This window comes from Cucurbita pepo, chromosome LG12, assembly GCF_002806865.2.
Source record: "Cucurbita pepo subsp. pepo cultivar mu-cu-16 chromosome LG12, ASM280686v2, whole genome shotgun sequence".
NCBI lineage: Eukaryota > Viridiplantae > Streptophyta > Magnoliopsida > Cucurbitales > Cucurbitaceae > Cucurbita > Cucurbita pepo.
Window position 1 is genome coordinate 561,279 of NC_036649.1, and position 19,182 is coordinate 580,460.

The following is a 19,182-nucleotide window of genomic DNA, read 5'->3' on the forward strand; positions in this document are numbered from 1 at the left end:
GTGGGCCTCTCATTTTGGGCTTAATTTCATGTGCCTCTCATTTTGGTCGTACTTTTGTGGGCCTCTGAGTTTGGGCCTACTTTTCGTGAACCTCTCAGTTTGGGCCTACTTTTCGTGGGCCTCTCATTTTGGGCCTGCTTTTTTATGGGTTTCTCGTTTTGGGCCTTCTTTGTCATGGGCCTCTCTTTGGGCTTTTTTGAACTCATTTTAATTTCTAGAATTTATAATATTTTTGTGTTTGTCACCAACTTTCAATTATCTAAAATTAACAAAAACTTTCAACAGGTCAATAACTTATATAACATAAAACCATCAATGGAAAGCGGATGGGGAGGGGGAAGAAGAGCAAACTAAACCGGAGGAGGAAAAGAAGTACCACTGAGCTTCCTCGGTCGCCGAAACGCTCGGCGACAAACGTCTCGACTACAAAAAGCATCACACTTTTAAGAATGGAGTGGCTTCAGGCTTCAGCTTTCCATACACAATTCCATTCCTATCTTCCTAGAAATTGAAACATTGATACAAGGAAAAGAAAGAAATCCAGTTCATACATCAGGAGTCCCCAAGATCGTCGGTAGCATGTCTGAGGTAATCTAACTCATAATAATATCTTGTACTTTACCTGTGCCTGGATTGCTCTGCAATGTCCTCTGGAGAAGATGACATGAGTACCAACCAAGTCATGAACAAATCAACAAGTGGATGATCACGAGGAGTATTCGAAAGGCTGGGGTGGTTGAGGCTCCTCGTCTACAGCCATGGCTGATCCCAAACCTTGCTGCCCGATTGCAGAGCCACTGGCAGGTGATGCTGTCGATGATGGTGTGTCCGTTAGAGAGAGAACCTCGGGTTCAGAAGGACGCAAGTCTCTCAGTAGAACGAAACCTGAAGGTGCCAACTTCACTGGTACATATCTGCTTTCCTCTAAAAATTTGATGAATTTTTCCTGAGCAGGAACCACTCTAGCTGGGTTGGTCAGAATTTCAAAAGACGGCTCTGGTTCTGTTTTCTTAGGCGGGTTGTCGACCTGCCACATAGTAAGCCAAAGAACACGTTACGCCGATCTGTCATAGTTCCTTAACAATAAAAACTTACGAAGATATGCAGAGTTATAAGCAAAGTGAACGTAATGCAACATAGACTCGAACTGATAACGGACCGAAACAATGAAATTTACCTGCATAGAGTCACCATCCTTCACAGCGGATGATTTCCCTTTAGCAGGATTAGAACCTGTGGATGAAGATTCAGCTGCAGATGACTTTTCAGCATTGTTCTTCTGTTCAGCTTCTTTCTTAGCCCTCGCTTTAGCCTTTGCTGAAGTCGACAAAACTGCGGTTGGAAGTTTTACAGCAGACGTAGCAGCGGGAACGGTGGTTGGTTTGGGATACTCGAATAGTGAAGGTTTTGCATGCGACAAGAATTCAAACTTCGGAACTTTCAAGTCGTAATTCAGTCCAATAAATGCCGTGGGCGAGAAGGATAAGCTGATAAAATAGATAAGGGGATACCAATACCAAAACTGGCTGAAAACAGCAAGACCGACAACTGCAGTCATTTTGTCGTGTTTGGTCTTGGACGACAATCTTATAGTAACATTCCTACCGCCAGCATCTAAAATTCCCGATGCCAAGATTGCTCCCATCTTGCTCATGGTGTCTTCATGCTTGTCCAAAATTATTTTCTCCAATTGTCGCCTAAATTAGAAATTTATTAGGTGAAAAAACTTCAGAGAATAGAGATGGAAGAATATAAAAGAAAAGAGATAATACCTGAATGCTCCGACACGGGAATCGCTGGCTTCACTAATCTGGACCATGACCATAGCCATTGCAATAAGTGCACCTTGCCGAACAAAATCAACGACATCTGATGTGAGGGGCTCCAGCAAGGATATAGCCTCACTCAGCCCAGTGCCTGCACACGATATGCCCACTGCAAGAGCAGCCCCGTATCGAACATGTGGGTTGTAAGATTCAGACAGCAAGGAGACAATTCGAGGCGTCTGTGATTTATAAACAACATGAGATCAAATTTTCAAATATAAGAGATGAAAGAAGGAGACTGTTAAGGTGGGGTAACTCGTTCTTATGAATTGATATGCCACTAACCTGCTCAGGCTCCGAGTAGAGGACAAACCCCAGGGCAAGAACAGCTGTTCTCCTAACATCATCACTCACATCGGATACAGCAAAATGAAGCAACTGACGTATTGCCTTGTTGTTTGCTGTACCTCGGTATGCCAATGCTAATGCGTACATACCACCATAACGAATTATAGGATCTTGATCTCGAGTCATCTGCTCGATTAAGGTATCAGCTTCTTCTTCTCTTCCATAAACGGTGAGGGCTATCCCCAACGATAGGCCACTGAATAAGAGTATAAAAATTAAGAAAACAACATAATAGATGTATAGAACACTTCATCAAGTTCTAATCCAGAGAACAAAACGCTAATTACCGGATGATCTTTTCATGCTGTGTCTCATGCGCATAGGCAAGCATCTCGCTAGCCTTCTCACTCGCTGTACCAACCATAAGTAAGCCCATACTGATGCCAGCAGCTTCACCAGCAACAGCACTGTCTGTGTATAGCACAGTCTTGATGTCATCATAAATCTCTTCATCAGCAGTCCCGAGGGTTGCCAAACCAAGACCCAAGCAAGCACCATGTTGTATAACCTGAATCCATCAAAATAACCAAAATTGATCTATACTCCCCAAACATCAAGTCATCGACTACCAGTACAGGAAATTTAAAAGAATGTGTACCTCTACATTAGTACTTCGTAGGCTATCTCGAAGAAACTGTTTTATGCCTTCACCATGGTTGGCATGAATAAGACCTAGAGCATAAAGGGCACCGCCCTCCGAGTAAGGACTGCCACCACCACCAGACCCACCTTGTGGCAAGTATGGTGCCATAAGAGATCTTCCCTGCTGCAAATGCCCTCTGTGAATAACACCAAGCCCTGCTGTAGCACTAAACTTAGCCCAGTTGGTTGCCCTGCTCAACCAGTCCTAGATAAATAAAAGAAGAGCAAGACATCATAAATGTCAACGAACAATAAATTAATTACAAAATGAAGGAAAATGTTGCAGTCCGAGATCAGGCTCACCAAGTTCTCACGGAGAAATGTATCGACAGTGGTTCCAGCATGCATGATTGCATTAGCATAAATTGTAGCACTATGGCAGACACTATTTCTCATCTCTACAGATTGCTTTATTGTCTTCAGAATGAGAAGATCCGATCTATCGACAATTAAGGTAAAATAAAAAAAAATAAAAATAAAAAAAGTTACAATCTCTGTATACTTAAAACCGGGAACGACAATGTAAGAAAGGCTTAAGAAGAAAATTTCTTACTTGTTGTGACTGTATAAGAACTGTAGGGTCAAGTGTATTGATGTTTCTCCTGATAGAATTCCCTTGATTTTTGTATACCTCTCAGCATACGCTGCCTCCTTTGGATCTGCTTGTTGTACATTCAGATTGGGGGCAGAACTTTCATCGGTCATTTGAGCATCCACAGGAGCAGGAGAACTCTCACTTTGAGCAGACTCATTTGAACTGGGCTGTGCTGCTGCTGGAGGTTCAGGCTTGGGATTTGGGAGCCGATCCCTCACATTTAATAAAAAAGCCTGGTGCTCGTTCTCTATGAGATCAAAGGCAATTTGAAACGCCAGAAGAGTGTCGTCCTTGTTTTCGGATTGAAGAAGCTTTTCCAATATGCTTGCAACACCTTCAGGTTCATCCAAGAACATAAGACACTGACAAATGCTCAAATAATCTGGAGAGGGCAGCTTCTGATATACTTTGACAAGAAGACGAAGAACCTACAGGATTAATGAAACAAGAAAGATGAGAATCAACCCTCAACATTCTCATCCAAGAAAACAATGTAATACTTTTAAGGCTGGCAAATGAGCAAGTTGATTAAATCACTCACCTCGTGTCTATATTCTCTAAGGTTAACAAATGAGTGTGAAACGTTTATGCAGTAGGATAGAGTTCCTTGAACATTATCACTTTTCGTGATTGCTTCCTCTAATTTGTCCAATCTTCGGCACTCAATCGCAATTCCCATAGCTTGTTGGTATTTCCCATCCGTGATACACCTAAATGAACACAATGAGTAACTAATGGGTAGTAAAGAGTGGCATCATGCTAGAGACAGAGAGACCCACATACTTATTAAGCATTCTCTCCACGATTGCCTCCAGCCTTGGGTCAACATTCGTCCCTGCTGCATTTGACTCTGCTGCCTTAGACTTAAGACTAGCATATTCATCGATAGCTTTAGCTGAGATTTCAAATAAAGAAACATCAATATCAAATTATCGAGTCTCACTTTATCTAAGCATCCTAAGATCCCTCTATTAATGTCAAATGTCTCTTGTACAATCATAAGTTATTAACAAAACCAGAAAATATCATTATTCGACATGCTTAAGATTCATCTTCAGCCACAAACAGAAAATTTGAAGAAAATCTATATATATGAGTTTAATAATAACTTTTACAGACTAATATCTATAATTGATGAAGATAGTGATTATTCTTACCTAGAAGGGTATGAATATAATCAGAATCCTCAGAAACATCGAAGAGCGAACCAGCTCCAAGTGCATAAGATAGGGAGTCATTAAGTTCACCCAAGTAATAGAAGACCTGTGAGTTAAACGTGGGTAATTGGTTATCAATGAATGGAAAACAAAACAATTTATAGGAAGTGAAGAAAGTAAAGAGAAACAAACAATCTGTATCCAAGAGAAACCGAAAGAGAAAGGCCATGTTTACCTTTGATACAAGTAACGCTGCTAGTTGTCTCTGATGCTGATCGAATTCTTCATCTTCATACAAGCTTTCACTGAAAAGAAGTGAAACATATATTACATATAGAGCAACAATATGCACTATCATATCAATGATATCACCACCCACAACACAAGTCATAGAGCATACTTCTACGATATCCAACGCCAACAAGTAATTTATCCCCTTATTTTGTTACAACACAGGCCCATATACTTTTTTTCCTTTTTATAAGTAAGAACCGAGCTTCCATCGAGGAAATGAAAGAAAAATACGAAAAACAAGCCCAACATAAAGGAACCTAAACCCTAATCACAAAATTACAAATAAATGACACCAATCCAACAGAATTACACCAAGCTCATAACTGCACAAAAGTTGTTGATTGACGCCCATAAGAAACGTTACCTAAGAACCTTCCAAACATCCTCACACAATCTCTCCACCTCTTCCCAGATCCGTTTACATCATATTTGACTGCTGGTCATAAATCACAGTTGGATGAACCACCCACTTGTTAAAAAATGATTTAACAATAAGTCAGCATTAAACAACACCCCTTGTAATCAATCATGAATAATGAAACACTCATGAGCTATGAGTTATCCCCGTCACTTTTCCATATAACTTGTACAGTTCACCCTCTATGGCTCTACCCATGAATTAGCTTCCCAGGTTTGTACCGAGAGCAAGAGAACAGAACTTGCTCACGCTTTCCAAGCCGGAGTGATTCCTTACAACAGGGTTGAGTTTAGATTTGACTGTTTGCAGCATGGGAGCAGATTACCCCGAATGCTAACCTAGTCACCTTAACTAAGAACTCCTGTATATATGAATGATCCATGGAGGATGTAAACGACCAGGCCCATAAAAACCCAACAACAACTGGAATATCATAACTCAAACACCATCTATTTTACCAAGAAACCTCGATAAATTTCGGGTTCGCAATGTTGTCAAAAGAAAAATTAACTAAACTAGCAACCTACATTAGAAGGCACGGTTGTTTATTACTAATCCAAATTCCAGAATCAGAGTGCAGGTCGACATAAAGCATGATTCAACTTAACTTCAACCCAATGTCTACCCAGCAGTCGCTAATTTTACAAATGTCAACTTGAATTTATCCAAAATAACACTTCGGCAGTCCAGACTCCAATTTCTCAGACCCAACCAAAGAAAGTGTCAAAACATCAAGTAACACCCGCTAGAATTTGTTAGTTTAGACATTATCCACGACGAATCCACACCGAAAAGAAATAATCCATTTCTCCCTCGTATATTAACAGCCCCATAACCCAAGAAAACTAAAAAGAACAATATCCAAGTAAAGAATCGAAGAACTCAACAAATTAAAACGCAAACTTTCATCAAGAAAAAAGGAGAAACCAAATACATACATGACAGGGACGCTAGTTGAGATCTCGGGCCAAAAGTTGTCGACCAAATTGTTGAGATTCGATAGAGCGTGAAGCTTGAGCAAAGGATGGGTCTCATTAAGCATCGCCAAAAGCCCACCAGCCGAGCTCACCAAGGTCGCCATAGCTTTGACGATTCGAACACTGAAACGGAGCTCGGATCTGTGGGAAACAGAGAAATGAATCCAAAAATCAAAACTAGGGTTTTACAAACCCTATTGGGGGAAGCAAGATTCTTGGAACAGAGAGCGAGGAAGGAGATGAGAAAAAAGAAGGAATTGAGTGAGAATTGGGGGATTCGCTACTGAAATGGTTTGCTTTTTTGTTTCGATTCCATCGATCTACCAAAACCTGACTTAGCCAACAAGTCAGTTCCTTTTCCTCACTATCTAAAATTTGGATTAAAATGTAAACTTACAGAGTCTTTCATTTTCATAAACTTCAAGAATTTCAAATTAACCTTTGATTCCTTATTAAAAAAAATTAGGGTTAAAATTAAAAAAAATCATTTAATTGTGCTTTTTTCAGAAATTTTAATATTATTCTTGACGTTTTTTTTCTTGAACCGAATCTCATTTAGAATTTCAAAGAAAATTTGAGATATAAAAAAGTGTGACCGTGATATGGAACACTGTGGCGTTCTAATTTTTTGTTCTAAATCACCACTATACATTTTCAAGTCCTGATTCTCGATCAAATTTTTAAATAATTTATACGATGCTCGTATTCGCCATGTAAAAGACCTTTTATGATCACGTTAACGTATATGTATAACAGTTATTGACAAACGAATATTTTTTGTTTTAAAAATTACTTGCTAGTTTTATCTCGAAGATTAAAAAATGTCTGGTTGGTCTCAAAATTATATTTTTCGTGTGTAAATCAAAAGTTTAAGAGTTTATCAAATACAAAATTAGAAGTTTGGAATGAGTTCGCTTCTTCTCGATGCCACCAATATAGTTTCAATAGCTAAAAAAAACATACCTTTTTATGTTTTTTTAGGACCTCAGTTGATAGCATATAGAAGAGGTTTAACTAGAAAGTTGAGTAAAGCGGGCTACTGTACATATGGAACAGCCCAAACTCACCGCCAACAGATATTGTCTTCTTTGAGCTTTTCCTGATGGGCTTCAACTCTTTTAACACGTATATGTTAGAGACAGGTTTCCACAACCTTATAAAGAATCTACCCCTTTGGGGACCAGCGTCCTCGCTCGCATGATGTTCGCCTCCCTTCGGGGTTCAGCCTCTTTGCTGGCACATCATCCCGTGTCTGACTTTGATATCATTGTAACCGTTAAAGTCCACTACTACTAGATATTGTCATATTTGAATTCTCCCTTCCAGGCTCTCCCTCAAAATTTTAAAACTCATATGTTAAGCAGAGGTTTCCATAATCTTATAAGAAAAAATGTTTTGTTCCCTTCTCCAACATAGGTGAGATCTCACAAGAAAGGCTTTTGAACAGCTAGATACCATTACGAGCACAATATAAATGAATGTTATTCCGTGTCTCGACACCCTCTTTTTGAGTGATCCTTTCTTTCGGTCGAGCCTCAAATGGATCCCTTTTTCGAGACTCGACGCAAGGGCTGTCCTTCTTCTCCCACAACGTTACAAATGGGCGAGAATTGCATACTCAAATTTAAAAATTTTCTTAGCTTAAAAGTTGGAACATTTCTCCATCATTTCTGAATCATTCAATCCAAGTGTCGGCTATTTTGGACACGAATCAAGAAATCACTGCTGACCAATAACTCACCCACCACCAAATTTCAATTCAATTCAATTCAATGCTTCCCCTTCCCCTACATTCACGCATTTACTCGCACCCCATCTCTATTTCTGCCCCGTCCGCCCGCCCTTGTTGCTGCAGCCTCCTTTTTCTTCACATTCAGCCTTGTTTGCCTGGAAGATCGGCAAATGGGTGGCCACGGAAAGGTCTTCACATTGGCTGAAGTCTCTCAGCACAATACCCGCCAGGACTGTTGGTTGATCATCAATGGCAAGGTTTTTCTTCAATACCCTTTTCTTTGTTTTTGGATGCCTGGAGGAGTTTGATTCTGTGCTTGTTCTGTTTTTGTTTGCTCTTGAAATCTCACATGCATTGTGGACAGACCCATTCTTCTCCATAGTTGAATCAATATGTTGGTTGGGTTTTCGCTTTCGAGCTTTGGTTTTAAAATATATTTAGGAGAGGTTTCCACGCACTTATAAAGAATGTTTTGTCTTCCTCCCCAACCGATGCGGGATCTCACAATCCACCCCCTTTGTGGCACTCGTTTCCTCTCTCGAATCAGCGTGGGATCTCATGATCCACCCCCTTCGTGGTCCAGCGTCCTCGTTGGTACACCGCCCCATGTCTACCTCCTTTAGGTCTCACCCTCCTTGCTAGCACACTGCCCTGCATACTCTTATAAAGAATGCTTAGTTCTCCTTCCTAACTGATGTGAGATTTCACAATCCACACCTGTCCAGCATCCTCGTTGGCACTCATTCCTCTCTTCAATCGATGTGGGATCTCACGATCCACCCCCCGTGGCCCAACATCCTTTCTGGCACCGCCTAATGTCCATCTGCTTCAGGGCTAACCCTCCTCGTTGACATACCACCTGGTGTCTAGTTCTGATATTATTTGTAACCGCCCAAGCGGGAGAGGTTTACACACCCTTATAAAGAATGTTTAGTTTTCCTCCCCAACCAACGTGGGATCTCACAATCCACCCCCTTCAAGGTCCAGCATCCTTGTTGGCACTCATTCCTCTCTTTAATCGATGTGGGATCTCATGATCCACCCCCCTCGTGGCCCAACATCCGTGCTGACACACCGCTCAGTGTCCACCACCCCCTTCGCTAACACACCCCCTTCGCTAACACACCCCCTGGTGTTTGGTTCTGATACCATTTTAACAGCCCAAGCGGGAGAGGTTTCTACACCCTTACAAAGAATGCTTCGTTCTCCTCCTCAACTGATGTGGCCTTCTTCAGGGCCCAGCGTCCTCGCTGACACTCATTTCTCTATGTGGGATCTCACACTAATGACAATTAAGATTCCCTCCTAATCACTTTCATCCTCACCAAGGTTTAGACGATCGATTCTTTAGTTGAGCGTTTCTCGTTATAGAAATTGCTAGACACTGAGTAGTAAGGCTTTAGAAGATTGGTTCTTTAGCTTTGTGGTTCTCATGGTAAAAATTTCCTGAATAAGGCTCAAATGCCTCAATCACTTGGTTTGTTCAAGTTGGAAAGCATGAGTTTGTGTAATATGTGTCAATAGGTTATGGAAGGAAATGATTGGATTCATTCGTGTATGCTTGGTTTATGGGCTTGTGTTCTGTAAAACTTTACATACAGTGGATTTAAAGCTTGTGAATGTACCTTGGATCACGCAGCCCATGGATTCATTCACGTTTAGTGTTTTGACTCATTTAATTTTAGTGTGTGCAAATGCTCTTGTTCACTAAGGGTGCTCTTATGCATACCTTGTGAGAATAGAACCTAATGGGTGTCTGCCAGATCCCACATCGGTTGAAAAGGGTAACAAAACATTCCTTAAGTGTGAAAATCTCTCCCTAACCGACGCATTTTAAAACTTTGAAGGATAGTCCAAATACGACAATATCAGCTAGCGATGAGCTTGAGCTGTTATAGTATAAGGAAAGCCTAAAGAGGACAATATCTACGGGCGGTGGACTTGGGCTGTTACAAAAACTTAACCGATAAAAAATCAGGTGTCCGATCAATGGTGAACACACCATTGCTATGTTGTATGATGGGTTGATGTCAGTCGCTGCAGCCCTTATTTAGATCTTGTTCATTCTTGATTATACTGCTCCTATATGATAATTTTGTTAGACCCCAAATGTGAATACTCATTCCAGGAGAGGCCATTTGAGATTATCATCTTGACCATTTTGATTATCCTAACAGGTTTACAATGTAACCGAGTTCTTGGAAGACCATCCCGGTGGCGACGAGGTGTTGTTGTCTGGCACAGGTTTCGGCATATAGCTTTAGTTCTTTACAATGCACGTCGAGTATCGATGCACCATTTACGTATAACGAGTTTTTCATTGCAACAGGTAAGGATGCAACAGATGATTTCGAAGATGTGGGTCATAGTGAGAGTGCAAGAGAAACAATGAACAAATACTATGTTGGAGACATCGACATCTCGACAATCCCTGAACGTTTGACATACACAGCTTCCAAGCAGCCTCACGACATTCAGGATAAGACGACCGAGTTCATCGTCAAGCTTCTCCAGTTCCTGGTCCCTCTCGCAATCTTGGGTCTGGCAGTCGGTATCCGCTTTTATAGCAAATCAACCTGAGTTTCTTGTTCTGATATTCGGTGGTCGATGGTTGATGGTCGATGTCGAGTCTTATGGTCAATTACAAACTGCTGCATTGTGCTTGTGAAACTCTGATTAAAGAAAAGTGTTCTAATCATGAAGCTGGTGGCTTTAATCAGTATTTTACTAACAAAATCTCTTATCTTTTCCTCTAACAATCATTTAACACATGACTAAACTAATCCCCAATGATTAACAGCACAAACATGGGGAAGATATTAAAATAATGATGTGACGGTTTTACCCTCTCAAAAGGAAATTAACTAAAGTGTATTGTGTCCACCCCATCACTTTTGTCTTACTTTTAAGTAATTAACCAATTGAAGCGCAAATTCATAGACAAACTTTAGGTAACTTAATCATTACAAAGTTAAATGAATGGGAAGGACTAAAATGAAAATATGGAAGAAATGAAGGACGAAAATGCAAGGAAGGAAGACTAAAATGGTAAAGTTTAGAAAGTAAAAGGTAAAAAGTTAAGAGTGAATCACAAATTACAAAGCAAATGGCTCGAAGTTCGAGAGGGAAGAGTTGAAAGGACTGAAGTTGCAATAAATGAATAGTAAGTACCTTTGATGTCATCATTGGGTGAAGTGATTTCAAAGCCTTAATCCATTTCTATAATCATCTCTATCTACCAACCAAGTTTTTATTAATTATTATTTTAGGGATACCATTCTTTTAAGCTCACTTAAAGAGAGTAAGGATAAAATTCAGTGTGATTCTATAACAGTCCAAGCTTATCGCTAATCGATATTGTCCTCTTGAAACTTTCTCTTTTAGGCTTCTTCCCTTCAAGGTTTTTAAAACGTATATTTAGAGAGAGGTTTCACACACTTATAAAACATGTTTCATTCCCCTCTCCAACCGAGGTGTGATCTCACAATCCATCCCCTTTGGGACCTAGCGTCCTCGCTGGCACTCGTTCCTCTATCCAATTGATACAGGATCTCACAATCCACCTCCCTTCAGGGCTCAGTGTCCTCACTGGCCCGGTGTATGGCTCTAATACCATTTAGAACATCTCAAGCTCACTGCAAACGAATATTGTCCTATTTGGACTTTTTCTTTCGGACTTTCCTTCCAAATTTTTAAAACGTGTATGCTAGAGAGAAGTTTACACACTAAGATCGAAAGAAAGAACAAAAACCTTGAAAATCACAGCACAAAGATGTAACATCATATCATTAAAAGGGAGAAAAATGGGAGGAAAAGGTAGAGAGATCTTCCTAATATTTTGTAACCTAAAAAGTGTTATCAGAGATGAATGAAGAGGGAGTAATCATCAAAGTAGAGACTGAAATAAAGGGCCACCTGTGAGATATGCAGCTCTCAAACACATGCAAACTCTTATCTCTATCTCTCTCTCTCTCATGTGAAAGTTAAGAGAATGAGGTGCAAATCCTTGTGCCTTGCTTTTTCAGCTATAATACTTGAGATTTGCAGATAGCAGGAATCATCACCATGAAAGCAACACACAAGTCAGACAGAAAAAGAAGACTACAAAACCCCAAAAAAGACACCATTCTGTGCTCTCTATCTCACAGGACAAACTTTGCAGTTTACAGTTATGTACAATCTATACAGTGACTTGTCAGCCTCTCCAAATTTACACAAACCCCATTTCATTTTTCAACCCAACAACCCTCACCTGGCTATTTTGTTTCATTCATTTTGGTCTATGAACTATTATAAACGCAAGATTTATCTAAGATGCATAAGAGAAGTTACTAAAATGAAACTTCTGAGTTAGTTTAGTAAATTGCGTACCTAGTTAAGCTCGCAATTACTTCGCCCTTTGACTCATCCTCTCCTGCAAACATGAGATTTTAGCATTGCATAGGAGAAAGCAAATAAAAGGTAAGTCATAAATTTACTCGAGAGTGGGACTCATGCAGGAGGTGAAAAAGCTACTTAGTCTATCATTTAATGACACCTCCATGAATGCTCTGTTTGAATTCAGCATTCTAATCTTTAGGGTAAAGACTTCTCTAAACAGATGTATTATTCCACACTTTTATAAAGAATGTGTCAGGTAGGGAGAGGTTTTCATACCTTTATCAGCAATACTTTGTTCTTCTCTCCAACCGATATAGGATCTCACAATTCACCCTCTTGTGGGCCCAACGTCTTCGCTGACACACTGTCCAATGTCTGACTCCGATACCATTTGTAACAGCTAGAAGATCAGCCCAAAGAAGACAATATCTGTTAGCGGTAGGCTTAAGCTGTTATAAATGATATCACAGCCATACACCGAGTACTCAGAAATTGTCTTGAAGAAAAGTTCGAAAGAAAAAATCTAAATAAGACAATATCTACTAAAAATAGGCTTATAAAATCACACACGGGAGCCAGAATCTTCTGGTGGATTTTACTTTTTTAAAGAGCATCTTGGAGATATACTTTTTTTTTACTCTTAAGCTGGCCCTGATTGATTGAGGTGTTAATCCCTGTCTCCTAATCTTTCTATCTCTCTCCTTATGAATTCCTACTTGTCTGTCACCACCACCACCGACCAAGCGGCAGCAAATCACATTTAACAAGTGCCACCATACACGCTAATAAACTAATGGTGGACACAAGATTCCGCTCACCGTTCATCATAAAGCTTTTCCACTACCACCCACCTCAAACAACCAATCACCAACCATCTATCTCAGCCAAATAATACTTTAATCTCTCATCATTCAACGGCATCACAAGCGGCACATGGTTTATCATCACAATGCCTAATTTTGCAGCAATATACAGATAATACAAACGACAGTAGAGAATGATGAAGAGAGACAACGGGTTAGCTTTTATTACAAGTATAGACAAAGAGGAGTGGAGGAGAGTGCAGTACACTACACAGTGGGGAAGATAAAAGAAAAATATCCTAAGTAAATTTATCTGTACCACAGAGTTTCCTAGCTGCCTAAACTATCTACTAACCCTACAACTAAACTACAGACCCTCTTACCTTCCCCTCTCAGTAACATGGCTAGACAATGGACTCTAATGGGTATTTAGTGTGTAAATCATAACCTCTGTTATGTTACAGAACATTAGTCTACACTTCTATGGAGTTTCATTTTTTGGGGGGGTTTTGAGAGGGGTCTTACGACTCCTTTACAAGTTAACAAGGATGATGGAAAAAGGAAATACCACCATCACCCTTTGAAGTTAGACTAATTCCTTCCTGCTACTTTTGAAAACCCGAACCCGAGATATACTGAAAATAAGCAGGAAAGAAGTCCTGATGGAACGACACGCTATAATCTTCTATGGTTGCAACTTCTCCCATTCGTAGCGGCCTGGAAGCGGCGTATCATTCACGGGATCGAAGTTGTACCTGCAAACATCATAGCATCGAGACTGTTACTAGTGCGAACAAAGGTCCTTTTACAGCTTTGGAAGAAATGTAGTACATGTTATAACATACTTCTCAATGAAGTGTCGCTGCTGCTTTTCTTCAGCAAGAGCAAAAAACTCGTCCATTTCACTAGCTGTCGGTATGTGTCGATTAGATGAGTACAGATTTCTACGGTTAGTTTCGATCATGCTGGACGTTGGCCTGGTTGTAGAACTGGGTGTTCTGATGATATCAGGATTCCTTATCAAACTTGAAGGAGTAGATTCCCTAGTACTCCTGGTACAATCCAAAGCATCCTCCGTTAGACATAGCAAACTGAGAAACAATGTAGTAATCATATGACACAAACGTTGAGAAACACCGAGCTGCTTTCAAGTGGATATTACCTACCTCAAGTAACATTTCAGTAACTGAATACCCTTTTTACCTCCATTTAACATTTGAAGAACATAATTACCATTCAAATTTTCAATAATCATGGTAACAAAAAAACAGAAGGAAAAAAAATTCGTTAAGATGGTCTATCCATGGTAAGTAAACATTGCGACTGTGCCTCCAGTTCCAACCAAGGAAAAGAGGAAAAGGGTAAAAAAAAAAAAAAGTCATTTCAAAATCCTTCTCTTCCAGAACAAGACAAACAGAAAAAATTACAAGCAAATACATGGGCGAAAAAGCAGAGTAAACAAAAGAACAAACACATGATATACAAACAAGAAAATGATAGTCTTGAATGACCATTTCAACTGGGGAAGAGAATCCCAGGACAATGTGCTAGAGAAAAGTTAAAAAAAATAACCACTAAAAGTCATCTGCGTAATAAAATAGCTCTCTATAGGAAAGGTAGTCTAACAGGAGCATAAAAAAGTATTGAACATATAAACAAGGTGCGCATAAAAGTTTGACAAAAACCATCCATGAAATTTTCAATTAATAAAAAAAGAAGAGTGATAGCGGAAACATTATATCTGGATGCTAAATTTCAAGTTTGATTCCAAAATACAAAGTTAATGAAGAGAAAAAACGAGGGCCACAGACAGAAAATTCAACACCAGAAGATGAACAACAACAAATTGAAGCTTAATTTCGAACTTAACGCATTCATAGCCAACAATATCATGGAAATGAAAATTTCAGACTAAAACCTCTTGCATGTTTTTCACCAGACACCGCTAACTCTGTAAATGGACAATTTCAGTCTCCAAAATGTCGAAAATCTTAGGTATGGAAATCATGAAGAATAACAAAATTCAGCCAATGTTAATTAAAAATGGGGAAACAGAAGAAATCCCACCTCTCTCTGCTCTCAAAATCCAAATTATTTTCACCAAACGAGGCCTCTTCAATTACCAAATCAATATTCTCATTCTTACTTCCACTCGCATGAGTTTCATCAAATTTCCCGACGGATTCCTCTGCCGCCGCCGCCGCCTCCTCCTCCGCCGTGTGATCCCCCTCTTCATTAACACGGCCAAGCGAGACCGACTTTTCCGGCATGGCCGGCCTCAAACTAGAACTGACCCTAGGGCTAGGGTTTCTCGTGCAGCCCTCTTTAGGGCTTTGCTTCTGCCTCTTCGATTCATGGCCAGAAAATACAACCGGTGGCTTCTCAAGCCTACGGCTCCTAAGCTGAAGATAAGAACCAGAAGCAACCGGAGACGGTGACGGCGACGGCGACGGCGTCGGAGATTGTTGGAGACGACGCAAGGCTAGAGTCTTAGCCCTAGTCAAAACCCCAAGAGAGGACTGTGAAACCTCCATGACTGCAACTTCGCCTAATGACTTGGTTTTCCTCATGTACTTCCCCATTAATTCCACCTAACGCAAGCTTTCATGAAGTTAGCGAACCAGACACAGACCGAAGGAAATGGCCCCAACACAGAAGGGATTGAAGAAGAAAGTTGCAGAGCCCAAGAAGGGAAAATGGAGGAAGAAGAAGAAGCAGAGATCGGGGGAGCTTCGTTGTTGAGTTTAGAGAGAGAAAGAAGAGAGAGAGAGAGAGAGAGAGAGAGAGAGAGCGAAGAGATTCAGGGGAAGAGGGAGAAAGGTATATGTAATGTTAAAAGATAGAGCCCCTGGTTGAAGAAGAAAAGGTAGGGTTGGAGGATTCCAGCCCCCAGGTCCACCGTACTTTCAATTTCTCTTTATCTCGTCATTTTCCTCTGCATTTTCTCCTTCAAAATATCGCGATATCTTCACGACTAAATAGTTTTTTAAAATAATTTTTTCTTTTCTAATTTCTCTCGATTTTTTTATTTGCATCTTTCCCCAAAGTATTATCACATTTTAAATAGTTATACAGTTTTTATGTTATTAAATAATAAATAATAATTGGTTAAAATTTTAAATATTCATATTTCCACTTATTATTATAACAAAAAAAATTAAAATTTTAAAATGAATAATTTTATTTTCTATTTTAAGTGACTTTTTATGTACTCTAAGTTATCAATTAAAAAATATTAGAAATTAAGAATTAAAAAAAGAATGTTTGAACACTACGGCTAAATTAAACACCATAATTAGTAATTAAAATGTACAATAATGGAAGAAACTAATATATATAAAAAGAAATATATAATAATGGACTAAAATAATCCATGTAAAATAGAGGGAGCGCAAAATTTCGTGAGAAAATGAGATTTTAAAGAGATTTTGGGGGAGAAAATAGAGACAAGTCATTGGATTCCCTTTGTCAGCCTCATCATCGACCTCAAAGTTTAAAGGTCGGCACACGCTTAGTCCAAGCTCGAATAGTCCATTTCATTTATTCATTAGATTGGATATAGATCACCATTTTAAAAATCACTTTCGTCTAAGGATTGGGTCATAAGCTTGTTATTTAAGGTTGGATTGGCTCTATTCAACCTAAATAGTTAGTGGGGTACACGGGTGCAATCGGGATAAAAATTTTACGCGTTTAAAAGGGATAGTACAAATTATCGAGTCATTTGAACATCTCTATAATATAGTACTGCAAACCCGTTCAACTTGGGCTTGAACCTAAATTGGCTATGCACTTTTTAGAGCCAAACTCATCTAATAATGAAGCGACCACAAGGAAAGTGCATTTTTTTTTTCTACATTTTTTTTTCGTTTAATTAATTATTATTTTCTTACTAAGACGCCAAGCTTGAAAATCACACTAAAAAAACCTGTACGATACGACGTGTCGGCCTACTATTTCAAGACGTCGTCGTTTGTGATACTTAAACTGCTTCTTTTGGCAGTTGATTGAATGGGAAAGTCATTTAATTTTCTGGTAGAGCCTTACGTCACCTAAATTTATGGCTCCCATTTTCCTTTTTTTTTTTTTTTCTTTTTCTTTATTAAACTTTAATTCATTGTTTGTGGAATTTGTAGTTTATGCTATAATTCATTGTTTAGGTTGTGAACCCGATCTTAAAACGGTTGGGTTGGGTTAAGTTGTGAACTCTACTAGAGTTACTCGATTTACTAACTCAACCAACTCGATATTTGGGTTGGTCCAAAAGATTTTCCGAACCATTCTCGACTCGAAATGAGCAAAAACCCGTATCTCGTATCTCGAGTATAACCTAACCTTCATCTAAGTTTCGAGTGCACTTTTTGTTATTTTAGAGACATAAACGTGTGTCTCAAATTTGGAAGTCATTAAAAGCTCTTCAAACCCACACACTAGCATTGTCTTATGTTTGGCAAACTTTGTATATGGTGCCTTAGAATTAAATTCTCTATCCTTCTAAAAGCTTAGCCCATTCCCATGTTTGGCCACTTTATTCCTTAATAGCTTCACAATGAAAGTGGGGGAAATTGTAACCAAAATTATGAAACTTTTGATGTCTCTTCACCCTACAACAAAAACACATGATTGGAATTCGGGTTCGAACAATAATTTAACTTTTTAAGGCAAATATTGAAACAACGACCTACCTAACTTTCAAATTTGTAAATAAAACGAGCATAAAAATTTGACGTATTCTTCTACCGTGCTTAAATGACCACGTCGTTAGGAAAAATCAATGACACAACATTCCAGCTTGATCTACCCGGATCACTTAGCTCAAACTATAAAAGTTAGGCTGGGTTGAATTTTTTTTTTTCAGGTTTAGGTTAAGTTTAATTTTTGAAAAGTTGAAAATTTTAGGTCGTGGGTTTACATTTTTTGAGTTGGGTTAACTCGATCGGCTCGAAAATAGGTTATAATCTAACCCAACCCTACTTTTAATATTATTATAAAAATTAAAAATATTTTAAATTTGTAACGAATGTGATGTATATTTGAATTTTATAAGATTTTAGCTATAAACATAAATTTTTATATAACTAAAAAAAGAAGAACGTGAAAACCACGCGCGATAAAATAGAGAAATCAGCGAACGTCAAACGAACCGTTTTGTTTGTTCGCCACGCGCCCTGAAAAGCAAGTTAATCCATGACGAGGTGGGGCCCAATGAAAACCACAAAGAGAGGGAATTTCTTTATTTTGACTTGTGACGTAATTGATACTTTTCTTTCCAACTTTATCCCCACCCTTTTTATTATTTACTCGATTATAATAATTACTTGCAACTTACAACTCATTTGCAAAAGGTAAAAGTTGTAAAAATTATGGTTATTATTTTATAATTATTTTTTTTAATATTAATAAATTGAATCATTTTTAAAATAATTTTGACGGGATAGACAATAAATAAGAGTATCTATTTAAAGTTTTTTATGATAGAAAGGGACGAGTATTAAAATTTGATTATTTATATTAACGTTGAGAGCTCGTCAAAAGCTGCTTTTATAAAGGTTTTTTTTCTCCTTGAACTCAAAGAATTAAAATAAACTAAAAGGAAATATCATGTTTGTATGTCACGAGATATATAAACTTTTACTTCTACGAGCCTGATATTGTGAGTAACTCTGGACATAAGTAAAAAAATTAGCTACACAAAGCTCGGGGGTTAGAATTTTCCCATTGGTCGGAATAATTATTAGTTCAAACTGTATTGAGAAATATTGTTAAAGTCCAAGCCCACCGTTAAAGGATATTGTCTTCTTTGATGAGTTTCTTCTTAATGTTTTAAAACACAGAGAAGTTTTCACACAATTTACAAGGAATGTTTCGTTTCTCTTTCCAATCGAGGTAAGATCTCACAATCCACCCACTCTTGGGTTCCAACGTTCTCGCTGACATCGTATTTTAAAATCATAAGGCTGATAGCAATACGTAATAAGTCAAAACAGACAATATTTACTAGCGGTGGATG

At 38.8% G+C, this 19,182-nt stretch overlaps 3 protein-coding genes and 1 long non-coding RNA gene across 4 annotated transcripts; 1 reads left to right on the forward strand and 3 right to left on the reverse strand.

The window, feature by feature from the left end:
* Window positions 1-276: 276 nt before the first annotated feature.
* LOC111806764 (26S proteasome non-ATPase regulatory subunit 1 homolog A) lies at window positions 277-6,626 on the reverse strand. Its single transcript, XM_023692211.1, has 13 exons — window positions 6,219-6,626; window positions 4,804-4,873; window positions 4,569-4,674; window positions 4,195-4,306; window positions 3,953-4,121; window positions 3,370-3,839; window positions 3,120-3,255; window positions 2,773-3,021; window positions 2,462-2,682; window positions 2,112-2,370; window positions 1,773-2,005; window positions 1,178-1,697; window positions 277-1,027 (listed from the first exon to the last, which is right to left on the reverse strand). The coding sequence occupies exons 1-13, from the start codon at window positions 6,359-6,361 to the stop codon at window positions 707-709; spliced, it is 3,009 nt and encodes a 1,002-aa protein (XP_023547979.1). The 5' UTR covers window positions 6,362-6,626; the 3' UTR covers window positions 277-706.
* Window positions 6,627-8,096: 1,470 nt separating this feature from the next.
* On the forward strand, window positions 8,097-10,720 carry LOC111806640 (cytochrome b5-like). The gene is made up of 3 exons (XM_023692016.1): window positions 8,097-8,246; window positions 10,167-10,233; window positions 10,319-10,720. Exons 1-3 carry the CDS (start codon window positions 8,160-8,162, stop codon window positions 10,567-10,569), a joined length of 405 nt encoding a protein of 134 aa, XP_023547784.1. The 5' UTR covers window positions 8,097-8,159; the 3' UTR covers window positions 10,570-10,720.
* On the reverse strand, window positions 10,574-12,686 carry LOC111806641. Its single transcript, XR_002816850.1, has 3 exons — window positions 12,646-12,686; window positions 12,361-12,403; window positions 10,574-10,661 (listed from the first exon to the last, which is right to left on the reverse strand). It is a non-coding gene; the product is annotated as an uncharacterized LOC111806641 (long non-coding RNA).
* Window positions 12,687-13,367: 681 nt separating this feature from the next.
* On the reverse strand, window positions 13,368-15,989 carry LOC111807577 (cyclin-dependent kinase inhibitor 5). Its single transcript, XM_023693358.1, has 3 exons — window positions 15,240-15,989; window positions 14,018-14,224; window positions 13,368-13,927 (listed from the first exon to the last, which is right to left on the reverse strand). Exons 1-3 carry the CDS (start codon window positions 15,752-15,754, stop codon window positions 13,858-13,860), a joined length of 792 nt encoding a protein of 263 aa, XP_023549126.1. The 5' UTR covers window positions 15,755-15,989; the 3' UTR covers window positions 13,368-13,857.
* Between the last annotated feature and the right edge of the window lie 3,193 nt (window positions 15,990-19,182).

Excerpts from the sequence above, each read along its gene's own strand:
- LOC111806640 (XM_023692016.1), top strand. The coding sequence starts at position 8,160 with ATGGGTGGCCACGGAAAGGTCTTCACATTGGCTGAAGTCTCTCAGCAC. Across the intron at positions 8,247-10,166 it reads GGTTGATCATCAATGGCAAG|GTTTACAATGTAACCGAGTT; the intron begins GTTTTTCTTCAA and ends TTATCCTAACAG. Across the intron at positions 10,234-10,318 it reads GGTGTTGTTGTCTGGCACAG|GTAAGGATGCAACAGATGAT; the intron begins GTTTCGGCATAT and ends TCATTGCAACAG.
- LOC111806764 (XM_023692211.1), bottom strand. The coding sequence starts at position 6,361 with ATGGCGACCTTGGTGAGCTCGGCTGGTGGGCTTTTGGCGATGCTTAAT. Across the intron at positions 4,307-4,568 it reads TTATATTCATACCCTTCTAG|CTAAAGCTATCGATGAATAT; the intron begins GTAAGAATAATC and ends TTGAAATCTCAG. Across the intron at positions 2,006-2,111 it reads TCTACTCGGAGCCTGAGCAG|ACGCCTCGAATTGTCTCCTT; the intron begins GTTAGTGGCATA and ends TATAAATCACAG.
- LOC111807577 (XM_023693358.1), bottom strand. The coding sequence starts at position 15,754 with ATGGGGAAGTACATGAGGAAAACCAAGTCATTAGGCGAAGTTGCAGTC. Across the intron at positions 14,225-15,239 it reads GATTTTGAGAGCAGAGAGAG|GAGTACTAGGGAATCTACTC; the intron begins GTGGGATTTCTT and ends GGATTGTACCAG. Across the intron at positions 13,928-14,017 it reads CAGCGACACTTCATTGAGAA|GTACAACTTCGATCCCGTGA; the intron begins GTATGTTATAAC and ends TGATGTTTGCAG.